The sequence below is a fragment of the Branchiostoma floridae genome, chromosome 6 (assembly GCF_000003815.2).
Source record: "Branchiostoma floridae strain S238N-H82 chromosome 6, Bfl_VNyyK, whole genome shotgun sequence".
NCBI classification, from domain to species: domain Eukaryota; kingdom Metazoa; phylum Chordata; class Leptocardii; order Amphioxiformes; family Branchiostomatidae; genus Branchiostoma; species Branchiostoma floridae.
This window is the reverse complement of record NC_049984.1, coordinates 121,849-139,338: the sequence shown is the minus strand read 5'-3', so window position 1 is coordinate 139,338 and position 17,490 is coordinate 121,849. Positions and strand designations below refer to the sequence as shown.

The 17,490-nt window shown below is 45.6% G+C and overlaps 2 protein-coding genes across 2 annotated transcripts in view; one reads left to right on the top strand and one right to left on the bottom strand.

Moving 5' to 3' along the window:
* LOC118417370 (zinc finger CCCH domain-containing protein 3-like) overlaps window positions 1-12,082 on the bottom strand; it is a 77,845-nt gene extending 65,763 nt beyond the window's left edge. Inside the window, exons 1-3 of the mRNA XM_035822923.1 lie at window positions 12,003-12,082; window positions 6,618-7,881; window positions 4,666-4,805 (exon numbers count right to left, since the gene is read on the bottom strand). Coding sequence (XP_035678816.1) covers window positions 4,666-4,805; window positions 6,618-7,881; window positions 12,003-12,054 — 1,456 coding nt within the window. The 5' untranslated portion in view covers window positions 12,055-12,082. The remainder of the gene's footprint in view (window positions 1-4,665; window positions 4,806-6,617; window positions 7,882-12,002) is intronic.
* A 32-nt stretch (window positions 12,083-12,114) lies between these two features.
* The window catches only part of LOC118417312 (sphingomyelin phosphodiesterase 3-like), a 48,322-nt gene continuing 42,946 nt past the window's right edge, over window positions 12,115-17,490 (top strand). The window contains exon 1 of the mRNA XM_035822837.1: window positions 12,115-12,481. The gene's annotated coding sequence lies outside the window, so the exon portion shown is untranslated. The remainder of the gene's footprint in view (window positions 12,482-17,490) is intronic.

Sequence of the window (17,490 nt, the reverse complement as noted above, 5' to 3'; positions counted from 1 at the left end):
ATCTGTCCTGTACAGGCCTGTAGTTCCATCTGTCCTGTACAGGCCTGTAGTTCCATCTGTCCAGTACAGGCCTGTAGTTCCATCTGTCCCATACAGGCATTTAGCCAGCACATTTGTTACAGCACATCAACACCTCACTCACTGATGCAAATTGTTTAAGGCTTCATGACCCAGAAAATGAACAGGTCGCCCATGAAGGGTCCCCAGACTCCCAGTCATTACTGCAGGGCCAGTAGCAGTGGGGCCAGGTGTGGTCTCACGAGGACACCTAGCAGGAGTTATGTGAGCTGCAGGCACAGGTGATCCATGCAGGAGAACAAACTTTTCTTATCCAGGGGGTTTCCGAATGTACAACACAATTCAATGTAAAGTAGACAGGCAAAATGTCAGCGAAACGGCAGCATGTTTTGTCAAGCTACTCACAATACTATATAATTTCAGTATACAAAATGTAGCATTGTGTGAAAGTAAAAAGAAAATGTTGTTCATCTTTATTTATGCAGCTTATATGCTCTTGCAGTTCTAAATCTAAGGAACCACCAAGAAGGGTTCCTGGCCAGGTGTTCCTTGCATTGGACCATGTCAAATGATTTCCTTGGTTCTCAGATTTTTAGGAATAAAAATGTAGCATGCGGACGTCATAAAAGCATAGGGCAGGGAGGAAAACTTGAATGTGACCGTATTCACTTCATAAACCTGAGTGCATAAACCTGGTCCTCTGGCTTTGTTTGCATAATATTTTCTCCAGTTGAGCATATCTTTTTTAATTCAAAAAAAAAGAATGAAATAAAATAAAAATGAAATTGGTATGGTCTTATGTTAAAGGTTTGACTGTGTTATGAAAATAACGAGTGGAGAGTGCGCGTCGAGTGGACGTGTCGAGCGGCAGTTTTCCGCGCCTGCCCCTGATAACGTTATCTTCGACACTGACGGAAACATTTCCACCCTGTCCACAGAGACGCACCAATCAGACAACCCGCCAGTTTCACACTCTCCCAACACACATCACCCCGGGGCGGGGCAGATGTGTGCCTTATAAGACAGGACCATGGTCAGGGTGGTCGCAGGGAACCGTCCAGACGATTCGTTGCCGGGAGCAACAGCTGCTACTGTTACCGTGGTAATAAATGTTGAGAACTAATTGCAGCGACAGCAAAACTTTTTGACCCACTCACATACATGTATTCAGACCTGAAGCTGTTCCCACAAATGGAGATATGATTATGAATGAGCAAAATTACATTTCCAAACTTTTTTTGACAAGTTTACAAACCTCCACCTTCCACAGTGCAGACCTATATTGTTGCAAGAACTGCTATTGACATGGACCCCCAACTTTCACCATTTGTAAGGTAGTGTTTGACTGTTGATTAGCAAAGACCCAAACTCCCAAACTTCACCATTTGTAAAGTTGGGTTCGACTGTTTCCTAACAAAGACCCAAACTCCCAACCTTCACCATTTGTAAGGTTGCATTCAACTGTTGTCTAGGAAAACCCCAAACTTTTACCATTTGTAAGGTTAGGTTTGACTGTTGCCAAGGAAAGGCCTGACCACACCAGACCCGTCTGTATGTCCACCATCTATAAAGTCCCTGCCTCCAGGCCTGTGGTCACATCAGCCCTAAATGGCTACGACTGCCCAGCCAGTCCCGAAGGTGGGCAACATTCTGAACGATAACTGGATAATCAGTGCGAACATCTGTTCGGAAATTTCCTCTTGGGCCAAGACCGAGAAGGCAAGCAATCCAGTCATAACTTTTGTGTTATCTGTGTGACGAGTTAACCCAGGGGCCGTGAGACGTGGCCTGGGCAGAGTTACAGACCAGACCTGCACCTAAAGTTAGTACGTCTGAGCTGCATAAGGCCAGAACCTGCTCCAGCTGCCATAAACCATGCTGCTCCTCTAAGCTGGGAGAAATGCTGGACATGTAGGGTTGGAACGGGCTCAAGTTCAGCTCAGGACAGGGCTATTCTGCCATTTGTCATGTAGCAGTAGTATCCAGTATCATGACACAGAAACAAAATCGAACAAGAAGATGGTGGCGATTTGTGAAATATCACATCACTTATACAAACAGTTACGTTGTAAAAAAACAATGTGCATCATCTTGTACATATTAGCAGAAGACATGCCAAACTACATGCGAATGCAGCAAAGGGATTTTAGGGATACAGCTGTGAACAGCATTACAACTCCAACTACAACACTCTGTCAGGGGGTGGCCCTCCTTTCCAGAGTCCTCTTCAGTTCACTATCACATATACATTTTGTAGCTAGGAGAGATGGAACCTGGTCTCCACTTTATGGTCCAACATTCATTCATCTGTTGTGTTTAACATGCTCCACGTGTTGGCTTTACAGTCTGTAAGTTTAACATCCTTCTCAAACAGAGGACTGCAAGCCCTCCTTCCTGCTTCAACACCCTCCTTCCTGCTTCAACACATCAGCTATATACTGGTGCCCTGGGGTTCCATATGAAACAGTGAGGCATTCTCTGTACAAACTTCCACTGCTTGGGCCACAAACCCTCCCACTTCCGGACTAAAGAGCAGATTACAAGATCGCATCTGAGTCAACTTCCACTCTCACTGCACAAAGATGATTATGCAAGTTTGGGTTGTTTATCCCTCTGCTTGCACCTTAAATCTTGCGATAAGTCTGAAAAGCAAGCAGATAACTTGGCGCTACCCTGCTGGTTAGCTGTCGTCATGGTGACACCTGTTGGCTCTCATCATGCACCATGATGGACCGATCCATGGCAGACTTCAGGCTCGTATATTTCTGTCGGCCACCACCTGGTCAGAAGGGTATGTGGAACTTTGCCTGTGGAACATGTGGAACACATGGCCTTAACCTTCAGTACATACAGCCATGAAGGTTAGACCTTCGGGTAATAAAATATACAAGGTAAAAGTTACTCAAGCAACTGGATGGAATTTGTAAACGGTCAGGCATTTCAGGTAGTGCCACTACATTGGTACCTAATGTCAGAGGTGCTTCAGACTTGTGAAGCAGTGGGCAGTTGCTTACACAACACCAGTCCCTGCCCTGTGTGTTACACTTACAGTATTGTATATAATATAGTGAACAGACTGGCATGTTGAACATGAACACAAGCCAAGGAGTTACTCCAGCAACTCAATAGAAGGTAGACATGGTCAGATGTTTCAGCTAGCACCACTACATTGCATTAGTGCCTAATGTTAGTGGTTTTTCAGACTTGTGTACAGTGGGCAGTAGTTCACACGACACCAGTCCCTGCCCTGTGTGTTACACTTACACTAGTTACAGTGTTGTATATAGTGAACAGACTGACTTGTTTAACATGTACGTAAGCCATGGAGTTTCTCAAGCAACTGGATAGAATTTAGAAATGGTCAGACGCTTCAGCTAGCACCACTACACTGGTCCCCAACGTCAGTGGTGCTCCAGACTTGTGAAGCAGTTGGCAGTAGTTAACACAACACGAGTCCCTGCCCTATGTGTTTGTGCAACACATATAGTGTACATGCATATAGTGTACATGAATACGCACATCCTGGCATGTTTAACATGTACATGTCCAAGGTTGACAGATATACGACTTGGGTGTAGTGAAGGCACATAAAAGTTTGTAAGCCTGGATAGTTCTAGTTTATGTATAGCTTGCAGAGTTTGTACAGTGGCAGAAATAGCCGGCAGGGATTCCGTCCCCTCACGCAAGGCCAGGCGGGGTGGGTATTCCGAGCGGCGGATCAATCCATCGTAACGTCAGGAGGAGTTGGGTTACCAGTCAGGTGTCAGGGAGCGTCACAAGCCTGACCCCGGGTCAACACCCTCTCATAGCCTCACGGGGGAAAATAGCAGAACTTTGATGCCTAAAATACTTTTTTTTACCCCTTACTATTTCAACAGCACCCTACCATAACTTATTCATCTAGGCACATGCATTATGTAGTAACTGTTGCAGGGGCCATTCCCACTGGCTTTTTGGGCTAGAGTTTGCTCCTTACCACTTTTTTTACAGGGGTGTTTTTTCCCTGGGTTTCTGTGCAGGGATGCCGGAGATTCTGTGTCTGCTTGTGGCAATGGCAGCGATGCGCGGGGTTAAGGGCTGCGGCGCCACAGCAGGTTACTCCCCGACTTTACGTGACGTGCGGCCGTCGCACGCGAAAACGCGTGGAAACTGCACGGCAAACCCATGTGACCCAGTGAGTTGCCAACACCTCTTCCTACCATCATCTAGACTGGAATTCCTCAGCAGTCCACACTACAGAACAAGTTTGAAACGGTGACCTCGGATGACTCTTAGGTCTGCCATTTTCCTCTTTACTACCTGTGAACTGAAACCCGGAGGACGTCACTGGTGTAACCAGACACCGGCACCCTGTAACCTGATACCAGACACACATGTACAGCAGCATACTGACAGCAGGCTGCTTATTTCCACAGCAGGGACCTCATGTACCACTGGGAGAGTTTTCACACACTGGGAGGTTTCTAAACTTTTCCACTTGCCGCAGGCATACAGCCATCCTGTTTGTGTAACACACTGTGAAAATCCTCTCAGCCCCACTAACTTACAGGCATTGTTTCTGACCTCTCAACTGAGACACAGACACTTTCCACTGAGTATCAAAGGAAACTAACTGTCCCATCATGCATCACTCCCAGCCACACCCACCTGTTCCAGGAGTGACGTAGCGTCCCCTCCTGGTGTCCGTAACCCGATGCTGCTCTGCCATGACAGCAGAGGAACTTGACCTTGTCCATCTCAGCTGTTCCTGGCTGGGGAACTTTGCTGTCCCCGTGTCCTTAGCTGGCCTGCCAGAGAAACAGCTGAGTTAGTCTTAATAAATGACCTAACTTTGGCTAGGAGGAAGATTAAGGAGATTAGAAAAGTTGTTACGAGATTTACTCCTTATATGTGCGTTGCGTGAGCTTGTGTCATTCTGAGATCGGGAAACACGCAATAAAGCCTGAAGTCAGATGGATGGACGGACCCCGAAACTATTTGAGAAAAACTCACCCCCTCACACGCCCCCCTCCCCAGCAGCCCCTGAACACGACCTCAGACGACCTCACGTCCCAGCCCTGATTGACAGGCCCAGCTGACGGATGATTTATGTAGGTCATTACTGAAACCCGATCCCCTGACCTTGACCCAGAAATAGATCCCGTGGGAAGAACCAGAAACTCCCAGCATGCCCAACATGTGACCTGTCAGGTCATAGGTCATGGGTAAAGGTCAGATCTATTTGTGCCCACCAACCCCAAACTGTTTATCCTGGAGTAGTTACCTTACATTTTCAAACATTCCTCAGTCAGTGTGGAAGAGCCAGCATATTTCAGCATAGTGGGAACCATTATGCTGTGACTTGTATCCTCTATGCTGTGATTTGGGACCACATGCTCTGTTTCAACCAGTGTAGGGGCTTTTCTGTTGTTTTACAGTAAAGGTAAAAAAGCGTTGCCTCTTTTTCATCAAACTTTCAAAGTTGGCACTGAAAATGAGGAAGTTCACAGTTGAGACAATCCTGAAGTACAGTAGATGTGCAAATCTGGTATGTATCTACGTTGTCATGATTGCCATGTAAAAAGACACTATCAAAGTTGTGAAAATAAAACAAGATTTACAAAACAACGACATCACACCCCTGCCTAGTGTGCCTGACACATCTGTGTGGAAGGGTTGTCTGCTCCACCTGTCAATCAAAGCCTGGCACTGAGTCAACATCTCAGGCTGCTTTTAGGAACTACTGCAGATCTTCAAATGTTTGCACTGGCTTCAGTTTTCCAGCAATCTCTTAAACACAAAATCAAGATACCTCAAATATATGTGGTGCATTCTACTGTACAACTGTTGCTGTTTCAGCCACAAACTTCAAAAGCCAGGAAAAAAAAACTTCATTCCCCTCCCATTGCAAAAATCCCCCAAATGAATGACTTTACAGTAACTGTACATGTGGATGAAGTTTAAACATGTATATTAAATGATTGTGATGGTAGTACGTTATATAATTCATTTACTTTGTCTGCATTCTGATGGTATTCAAGCAGAGAAATTCTAACCATTTGTCTCTCATTCTGTTTTTCTAATCAGGGAAAATCCAAAATGTTTTATATGAATCACCCTTCAAAGCTGTAGATGGACTAATGATGCCACCTAGCAGATACATATCAAAGTGCAACCATGAAAAACCTATATCCCCATGCAGTTCTCTGGGAACCTAACTTCACTCAATCTAAAAGCCCATATTTGCAAAGAGAATTTGACACTTTCCCTAAGTTCACAAATTTAGATTTTTTCCTCAATAATATAACAATAGTGCCTGGACTATCAGAGACTGGACTATGTGATAGGGACCTAACTGTAATGATGAGTGATAGGTTGCACTGGAAGCCAAACTTTGTTAAAGCTGCAACTCAATAAGAGTATGACTATGTAGGTATGTATGTGTAGTGCCTGGGTACCAATAACCATCCTCCGTAGTAACCGCCGGCTCAATATTTTTACTTACTATATTTAGCAAATCCAATCAAAGAAGAAGATTTAGCCAACACTTTAATACTATGGAGAATGGTACCCAGGCTACAATGGTAGATCTAGACCACTATCGTCTCTGCTGTACTTGCCTGTCTGTGTCTGCAGCCGGCCGAGGCTTCACCAGTCTGTACCTGCTGACCACGGCGCCCGCGGACTTCCCCCCACCCCTCCTCACGCCCGGCGTTCCGCCCCGCTTCGCTCGCAGCTTGTACTTCCCTGCAGTCACAAACCCCGCCGGAGACCTCTTACTCAGACTTGGGGACGTCTTGGACATACTGCTTCCTCTCCCAGCCTGGCGTCTCAGCTTATGTTTGCTTGTCAGGACCTTAGGAGACGGAGTCTTCCCCCTCCCACCCACCCTGTGTGCTCCTGACTTGTTTGTTCCTCCTGGTGAGACTTTGTTCAGTCTGTAGCGACTACACACGACCCCTGATGACCCTGCAGCTTGTACAGCTCTACTGTGTGCCTGGGGAGGTCCTAACTCTGTACCAACAGTTCTACTGTGTGCCTGGAGAGAGCCTGGCTCTGTACCCGCCTTCCTTAACCTGAACCTACTGGAAACAACCCGACCTGTGGACGGTCGGACACCAGCCGACGCCGCGGCTCTGGGGGTGGAAGTTTTACTGAGAGACAGCTGAGCTGGGGAGACCTTCTTCAGTGAGTATTTAGTGGCAACAACGCGGCCAGTAGAGACAGGCTGTGATGGTACAGACACAGAGGTGGTCACAGGGTGGGCTGGGGGCTTCACTCCTGACTCTGTAGGTTTCTGTAAGTTTGTCTTAGCAGTTTTCAGGATTGTGTTAGCTGGGGGGACTGTAGTTTTTGGATTGGTCAGGGTGACTGCTGTCCTCTGTACCAGCCCAGATGCAGCATTGGCTGTACTTGTGACAGCAGGAGTCCATCTGTACTGGGAGCTGCCCTGTGAAGCTGCCGCACTCCTGATAACTTTAGCACCAGAGGAGGGGTGACCGCTACCCTGTCCGGCTGGGCGGGACGACGGTCTGCGTACGGGGACAGCTACTATACGACCTGATGTGAACCCTGTAGTTGCCGTGGTGACAGTCATGTGAGCAGACACGGGTGCTGCCGGCGTCTGTCTGACCAGTTTGTGTGCAGTAGCTGCTGCCGTTGTTCTGGTACTGCTAACAGCTGAACTACAAGCAGACGTCGGGTGTGTGTTAGTGCTGCCGACAGGTGCACTCCAGGTGTACCTGTGTCTGGCATGTCTTGAAGAAGCGACAGGTGCTGAAGTCTGCTGCCCCCTCCTGCCCTGTAGCTGTCTTGCTGTCTGCTGTCCCAACCTGTCCTGTAGCTGCTCTTGGGCTGACAGCTGCTTGTGTGTGCTGATCAGGTCTGGGGAGGGAACACAACATATCACTATCAGATATCAATTCCTGCACCTCAGTAGGCTCCTATAACAACAAAGGAGAACTCAGAGCTCGCAGTTGTTCACAGTGCACCAGTATAAGCTTTACAATGAATATCTTTATTGCAAATTCATGCCTAAAGGCTAGTTGCAAGTATAAATGAAAATACAATTATTCAAGGACCCAAGTTTCCTGTTGGGACAGAGAACACATTCGCCCAATCCAGTCAAAAATGTGAACTTTGTGACATGCCATGAAATGATATTTTCGTAGACTTGAAATGACAGATTTAACAAGTAAAATTGATATTGTAGACTCCCAAACAATGAGTGGGATGGAAAAGAATTCAAACCTGGAGACTTCCCTGTCAGGTGGACAGTCTATCTGTATGATATGTAGAACAATGTTGGCATCTTGCACAGGAGTTTTCCTTCAGTCCCTGTACATGCTACAAACCTGCCTCTGACAGTTCAAAAGCACCACCTAGCACCCATCCCTAGAACTGCATGCCCTGAGACATGACCAGCTCACACATGTAGGTGAGTTTTCCTGGCAGGTCTTGCCCTGACCATATATGGGAGAGTCACTATCCTGTGTGACCTCCTGTACCAGACATTACCCCATCCCTGCTTTATTTCTGGGTAAACAGAGATTTCCAACAAATTTGTACCTTCAAGTTGGTAACTTTTTGACAGCTATGGGACTGAGTGAGTAAGTGAGCGAGTAAGTGATTGAGTGGGTGAGTGAGTTTGTGAATGAGTAAGGGTTTTACCCAGCGTTCCCGCCAGGCATACGTCTTTACGTCTTTGGACGCATTTTTTTCTGGAAAGACGCACTCAGCTCGGCTGAATGCGTCCATAAAAAAATCTGTAAGAAAGGCTGACTTGTACCACCAGTGTACAAAATGTATCTGGAATCTTTTTAAAAATCTGCCTTTATAAGAACTAATCCTACCTTTACAATTTATACTTCAATTGTTCACTTTCCGGTCGTCCCATGGGGCGGAGCGCGGCACGTTTTACAACTAGCGGACCCATGTGCGACACACCCAGCCACGCGCCAGTCTGAGCTGTCCGTTGCGCAATATAATTATTTGTAGTCCGTGAAGTAACGTTACATCTGACAGCCAGCATTCTGTAACAGTGGAAGAAATCTTATGCAGATTTTATATTCTGATTTTAACATGATACTTACTTGTCCTCATTTTCATGTATTTGTTAAAGATTTGTGGTTAATACTAGTATTGAACAAACAAACTGTTCTGCGCGAGTGTTGCACATCTCAACAAAAGTTCTCACGCTGTGGGCAATTGATTGGCAGTCGGTTTCTTTGACAACAGGCCGCCAGCGCCAAGCAGTCTAGATTGGCCATCAGGTCCAAATCCAATCATCTTAATAACCAATCAGCGGTTGATAAATGTAATGATGTACTCTGTCATTGGTCACCGGAGAATATACAAAAGTTACCGAGTATTAGCGCACGTGACGTTGTTTTGTGGTATTGGTAGCCGCCCGTGTCGTCTGGCAAGTTTCTTCCCTAGCTGCTAACAATTTACTATTAAAGTTTCCCCATTTATCCAAGTTAAAAAAGCGGTGCGCGGTAAATAAGTGAAGAATCCAAAACTATACACTTTATTTCTTATTTCCAAAATTTCTTTTGTTTCAAAAAGACAAAATTTGTGGCAGAAAAGGGGCCGCAATATTGTTGTCAAGCGTCGATCGAGTCGGCTGTGCACTGGCGTTGGCCTCCGTGGCACATGGCGCGGCACGCCCCCCTCCCAAGACGGACCGTCGATCGCAGCGCCCAGCACGTTGGAACGTCTTTCTGGCTACTAGTTCAAGGCTACCCCGGCACTGATCACTGCCAAAGAGGCAACAGATCGTCCTCCTTCGAGTAATGTATAACGTTCTTGGTCTATTTAAAAATAAATCCAGCCAAAGATTTCACGCCGAAAACGGGGTTACCTGAGGTCGCAGGAAACAAACGCACGCTCGTGGAAAATGACGGCACGGCCTTGTAAAACCCCACCGATTCGTGAGTGTGATGTCGTCGTTATTTTATCGTCTCGGAAAACTATTTGATGAGGGAGGGCGCAACATCGATCGCACGAGGTCGACATTTTTTATTCAATGACGGAAGAAATTGGCAAAATTTTTCCATGGGCTGACGAACTGGCTAGAGCCCTGTTGCGAAGCATAAAAAATTAAAAAATTTTCGTGTCCGGAGAAATTATACCCGGGCCAGATCACGGACGGCTGATTCCCCGTGCTATAGTGTATTTTTTGAGAAAGGGCGGTTGTCGATTACTGAATTACGGGAGTAAAAGAGGCAACCGACATCCAATCTCAAGCGCATGATTTTAATCTCAAATTGCGGGAAATTGTGTTTTAGAGGGTTTGAAAATCCAAATTTTTCCGGGGGAGCATGCCCCCGGACCCCCCTAGAATGCGAGCGCCTGCGGCGCTCGTCTCGCGCCTCCGGCGCTCATTACCCCCCTCAGAAATATTTGGACGCATACTTTCAAGAACCTGGCGGGAACGCTGGTTTTACCAAAAAAACTCAGACAAGACTCAGCAAGCTCGAGCACTATGGTATTTCTGGCCTTCTTCAGTCTTGGCTTAGGGCCTTCCTTACGGAGAGAACCCAGAGGGTTGTCTTTGACGGTGGAACATCTAAAGCTGTCAAAGTCACCTCTGGAGTTCCGCAGGGTACTGTGTTAGGCCCTCTGCTATTCCTGCTCTATATTAACAATAAAGGTCTTCATTCATTCATTAACGACCTTCCCGATTCCGTAGACTCACATGTTCGACTATTTGCTGACGATACTCTTTTTTCGCACGCACCATTCCTGAGTGGAACGCCCTGCCTGGCACGGCTGTATGTGCTCCCAACGTTGAGTGTTTCCGTGCCAGGCAGGCGGCCTGCCCGCCCTAACCCGGGAGCCTCAGCTCCCCCCCCCCCCCTACTTTGCCCCTCGCGGGGTCATCTGGGGGTATTTGGATTGGATTGGATTGGATTGGAAGACAACCTATGTGATGATCAAGTTCACAAAATCTTCAGTATTCTTTTCATACTCAAGTCCAGGTCACCAGTCCTAGGCTCCAGACCAGTGAGGGTTATGACAAAAGTAGTACACTCACTGTAGTCCCTTCTGTCCTTTGTGCTATTTGCAGGCAGGATGAAAGAGACTTGGCAGCTGTCTTAGGTTTGGGTACGAATAAGAAGAAAGACCCACTATCTCTTAAAGAAGTCATTAGGCTTACAGACCTAGAGCGAGGACTGCCTGACACCTAGTAGGAACAGCAACAGTTGGGAAGATGCAAGAATCATTCCCTAACCCTTACGGCCAAGAAGTGGTCATTTAATACCTACAGCTGCATTTTCAGCATCAGTCGGATAGGTGGTGCCACAAGCATGTATACATTTACAACAGTAAAGTTTCACTTCAAGTAGTTTATTTCTTTATTGCTTTGAAAAAAAAAACTAAGTTGGTACATAAATAGACTTTCATTGTTAACTCTTTGTAGATATCGTTTCCTCGTGGCAAAAGACTTCCACCTTCGGTAGTTTTTGTAATTCTTAAATCTCAGCAGACATAGCACGCAGGTAAGACTTTAAAAACCTTAACAACTATTTTCTTTTTTACTTCTCTTTTATTTTGATTAGGCGATCAAGTCGTTTGCCTGGCACTACGAAGTGACCGTTATGGTGCTGAGTTATTTTAAAACAAAACGTGACGTGACGTAATGACGTGAACACATGCACAAACGACTTTACCCACCCCTAAACAAACCACAAATTGTGACCAACACACGTACAGATGTCCGCCCGACCCCCTCAGGCCGCCCTCCCCGCTACCCCCGGCTCCAGGGCCCACAACTCCCGCCCAACTCCGCCCGGCGCCTCCCGGCCTTCTGCTGACCACTCAGTTTCGGTTTTTGTTGACACCGCAAAATCTTGCCGACAGGACAAACCTCGGAGTTGCCGGCCGTTTTTCTTCCTCATACCACAACTACAGCTCACAAAAATTACACAGAATAATCTATATACTACTGTCTTCACACTATAATTGTAAAATAGCCCTAAAATAGACAAAAACGGACTTACTGGACAAACATCTGATCTGTTTCTCTAAAACTTCTCTCTCTCGGTCCGCCATGATGGAATGCACCTTCTAATGACGTCACTTCCGGGTATTCTGGCACGTACCACTTACACAAGGGGTGGATTATTGTGTCACACAATAAGCTTCTCATAATGAAGGTATATAAAGGTAAAAATGTTACCCAATAATTTATGTTACAAGTAACGCAATTTTTAATGTCTTTTTTTTACAGTAGAAGAATATTAGAGGTAAAAACTAAATGGCAACCCCCCTAATTAAGATGGTATCTGCAGGAATTTGCATGATAAGACAGTTAGAGGATCAGATGGAGGTGATGTAGGGAGGATGTTGGGAGGTCCTCACAACCCGCGGTTGGCACGGTAACTGCTCCGGCGGACTGGTCCAGAGCTGATGTTGTACGTGATGTGTGCAGACACCATGGCTGCTGTGGTTTATGATGGGATAATCACCAGGACTACAGGTAATGTACGACTACCGTGTCACGAGTCACTGATAGTCACTGCTCATTTCATGCCTTCCAGTATACATGATAGTCTTACTGCTCTCCTGTGCTTATCGTTGCCATTGGTCGCATTTCCTAGGTTTCCAGATGATTTCACATCTAATTAAGGGGTTTGATTAGCTTTTGTGGGTGACGTCGTTAAGCATTGATCGTGGATTGGAGGAAAACAGGGAGATTGTTTTGAAGACGAGACGTTGATGTTCCCTACAGCAGGGATATTGGAAATCAATACATGGAATCTGCAGGTTGCTAATGTTGGCAGCTGCCCAGGGTAGCTGTGATTCTTCCTACTATATACAGGGCTGTACTCAGTAAGGCTGCCGCTGTTGTTGTACAGGGCTGTAAGTTACAGCATGTATTAGTGCTGTACAGGGCTGTACTCAGTAAGGCTGCCACTGTTGCTGTACAGGGCTGTGTTACAGCAGGTATTAGTGCTGTACAGGGCTGTAAGTTACAGCAGGTATTAGTGCTGTACAGGGCTATGAGTTACAGCAGGTATTAGTGATGTACAGGGCTGTAAGTTTCTCACTGATACAGCAGGTATTAGTGCTGTGCAGGGCTATGTTACAGCAGGTATTAGTGCTGTACAGGGCTATGTTACAGCAGGTATTAGTGCTATACAGGGCTGTGTTACAGCAGGTATTAGTGCTGTACAGGGGTGTTACAGCAGGTATTAGTGCTGTACAGGGCTGTGTTACAGCATGTATTAGTGCTGTACAGGGCTGTGTTACAGCAGGTATTAGTGCTGTACAGGGCTGTGTTACAGCAGGTATTAGTGCTTTATAGGGCTGTGTTACAGCATGTATTAGTGCTGTACAGGGGTGTTACAGCAGGTATTAGTGCTGTATAGGGCTGTGAGTTACAGCAGGTATTAGTGCTGTACAGGGCTGTAAGGCTCCCACTGTTACAGCAGGTATTAGTGCTGTACAGGGCTGTAAGTTACAACAGGTATTAGTGCTGTACAGGGCTGTAAGGCTGTCACTGTTACAGCAGGTATTAGTGCTGTACAGGGCTGTAAGTTACAGCAGGTATTAGTGCTGTACAGGGCTGTAAGTTACAGCAGGTATTAGTGCTGTATAGGGCTGTAAGGCTGCCACTGTTACAGCAGGTATTAGTGCTGTACAGGGCTGTGCTACAGCAGGTATTAGTGCTGTACAGGGCTGTGAGTTACAGCAGGTATTAGTGCTGTACAGGGCTGTGAGTTACAGCAGGTATTAGTGCTGTATAGGGCCGTGAGTTACAGCAGGTATTAGTGCTATACAGGGCTGTAAGGCTGCCACTGTTACAGCAGGTATTAGTGCTGTACAGGGCTGTGCTACAGCAGGTATTAGTGCTGTACAGGGCTGTGAGTTACAGCAGGTATTAGTGCTGTACAGGGCTGTGAGTTACAGCAGGTATTAGTGCTGTATAGGGCCGTGAGTTACAGCAGGTATTAGTGCTATACAGGGCTGTAAGGCTGCCACTGTTACAGCAGGTATTAGTGCTGTACAGGGCCGTGAGTTACAGCAGGTATTAGTGCTGTACAGGGCTGTAAGGCTGCCACTGTTACAGCAGGTATTAGTGCTGTACAGGGCTGTGAGTTACAGCAGGTATTAGTGCTGTACAGGGCTGTAAGTTACAGCAGGTATTAGTGCTGTACAGGGCTGTAAGTTACAGCAGGTATTAGTGCTGTACAGGGCTGTGAGTTACAGCAGGTATTAGTGCTGTATAGGGCTGTGAGTTACAGCAGGTATTAGTGCTGTACAGGGTTGTAAGGCTGCCACTGTTACAGCAGGTATTAGTGCTGTACAGGGCTGTGAGTTACAGCAGGTATTAGTGCTGTACAGGGCTGTAAGTTTCTCACTGATACAGCAGGTATTAGTGCTGTACAGGGCTGTAAGGCTGCCACTGTTACAGCAGGTATTAGTGCTGTACAGGGGTGTTATAGCAGGTATTAGTGCTGTACAGGGCTGTAAGTTACAGCAGGTATTAGTGCTGTACAGGGCTGTAAGGCTGCCACTGTTACAGCAGGTATTAGTGCTGTACAGGGCTGTAAGGCTGCCACTGTTACAGCAGGTATTAGTGTTGTACAGGGCTGTGTTACAGAATGTATTAGTGCTGTACAGGGCTGTAAGGCTGCCACTGATACAGCAGGTATTAGTGCTGTACAGGGCTGTAAGGCTGCCACTGTTACAGCAGGTATTAGTGCTGTACAGGGCTGTAAGGCTGCCACTGTTACAGCAGGTATTAGTGTTGTACAGGGCTGTGTTACAGCAGGTATTAGTGCTGTACAGGGCTGTGTTACAGAATGTATTAGTGCTGTACAGGGCTGTGTTACAGCAGGTATTAGTGCTGTACAGGGCTGTGTTACAGCAGGTATTAGTGCTGTACAGGGCTGTGTTACAGAATGTATTAGTGCTGTATAGGGCTGTAAGACTCACACTGCTTGATCGCCTTCCTTGATTTTAGCGTAATACGTGGGCTGTTCTTGGGAATCCCCCATGCAGACCCTCAGAAATGTTGTAAGGTAAAACTTTTCTTTTTCTTCACACTTGGAGACTGCTGCAAATTACATTGGATTCACATAATTCTCACATGGCCAAAGATTCACCTCTTCATTACTCCTCATTGTTTCATCTAGAGACCCGATATCTGTCAACCTGTCAAATGTCACCTTTTCTTTTCCATTGTGTAGAAATTCAGAGGGGCGAGTAAGAACAGAAAGAAACAACATCCCGACTCCCGGGATTCGAACCTGCGCCAAACCCGGGCAGCCGGATCACAAATCCAACGTGCTAACCACAACACCAAAAGCTCAAGAGCTGTTGGCGTGGTCAGTTTGGCAGCGCTAGAACCCCACTGTTACACTTGTCACTAAAAGCTCCTGCTCCGTACTTGGTTAGTTGATACATGCCAGCCCGCAGCCTGTCAGCTCTCCTGTGGGTTCCTGCAGGGATGTCTATATATAACCCGTAATCTTGTTGTCTGCTGTGTTATGCAAATCAGCAGCTAAGACTGCCTTAACTCGATCATAGTCAGCTGCTCTGTGGGGAGGAGGGATGGTGGAGAGTAGGGCTGATGACAGGATAGATTGGTCGTAATGTTTGAATTAACACAAGAGGATCATGTTTTTAATCACAGGGCTCGAAATACTGGTTGCATGTGCACCCAGGTGCACCCAATATTGGAGTTGTGCACCCAATTATTTTTTGTGGGTGCACAGGGTGCACCCAATTATTTTCTTATGTTTATGTACATATAGCTATCAAAGTATACTAGTATACATCATATTCTTGACATCTAAGTGTAAGAAAGATAAATAAAAATGTCTGTCATAGTAGTATTAGTACTTGAAGAATTTGATAGCTTGTAACTAAGTTTTATTATTAGGTTATTACTTAAATTTAAGTGGTGCACCCCAAAATTTTTTGGTGCACCCAATTTTTTAAGCCGGGTGCACCAATGCACCTAATCCCAAAAATGAATTTCGAGCCTTAAATTATAAATATATATGTATAAAATATGTTGATTTACTACTTGTCAGAGGTGTGATCTTTCATTTGGGAGAGTTCAACTGACTGACTTTCCATGTTGTTTTAAATGTAAAGTTAAACATTACAAATGGTCATACATACTAGTAATGATGAGAACATGTTTACCTTTACTTCAAGGCATGCAGGACCTTAAAAAAACATTTTTCCTGATAGGTGAAATGGAGACATATGAAGCAGAACCTCATCAGAACCTGATATAAACCTTGCTGCTCCTCTTCAGAAACCTGAAATTGTATTGCGGATTTTAATAAACAAGACTTTAGGTGAAAGGAAACCTATGTAACTCTACACAAACCACACTAACCATACAGGGGGCTGTAATGAGTGCCCCTCTGCTGCGATCATGGTGCGTCCCTGCTGCTGAGGCGGCCCTGATACTGTAAATGTATTTGTGCAAGTTCGCTGGGATCTAATTTCGCGGTAGCGGGAAAAATGACTTTTCGCGGTGGTTTTAATTTCGCGGTAACACCATAGACTGCAATCTAATACCATAATAGAAAAATGTTCGCGGTGGTTTTGAGTTCGCGGTAAAATGGTCACCGCGAAAACCGCGAACATTAATCCACCGTGAACATTTCTGCATTTACAGTACTAGTGATAGAGCGTCTATTGTTCCCTTGCTATAAATTTGCCGCTCGGAATGAAGACGGACGCCTCACGAAGCTGGCCTGACGGAGGGAGATAAATGATAAATGCCTTATTCAGCAGTACGATATCTGCTCTGAAGGACGGCTGTGAATCTCAATATTCATCACCACATCCTGCAAACTGTCTGCTCTTTTCAGTCTTATCAAGCTGAATCTCAATATTGAACACCACAAATTGCTGCAAACCTTCTGCCCTTTTCAGTTTAGAAAACGACAGGCTTGCATGCCTCGTCAAAATAAGAAAATAAAAGAAAAGATAAAGTCAGATTCCTCCAAACGCTATCTCCATCTTGATTTTAGCATTTTTGCTTTGGGAACTGTTCAAACCATCTTTGATAATGCATTGGTGTGGAATAACCTTAACTGTATGCATCAGAATAATGAAATAAATAAAGACATCAGGGGAATTTTACTGTGACAATCATTGCCCATGACATGATAGAGCGACAGACTTGCGTGTATAAATGTGTACTAACGTTACTTGGTGATGTATAAGCTATAAATATACATGGACATCAGGAGACGTGCCTTCAGCTATAAGCACCCGGGAAGTCACAGGAAACGCTTCTGTGCCACCAGCAGAAATCAAAGTCAAAGCAGAAATCCTTCCACATGACATCCGATGGAATTAGAATTATGGGAATTGATGTAAATTGTAAAGAAAAATGAACCGTATTCTCCTGTGACTCCCTAACATGAGAATACTATATTTATTGTACTGCTGTCTTATGTAAGATTTCATGTTCAGACTTTTAAGGTACTGTATATTGATTTCTTAGTGTGGATT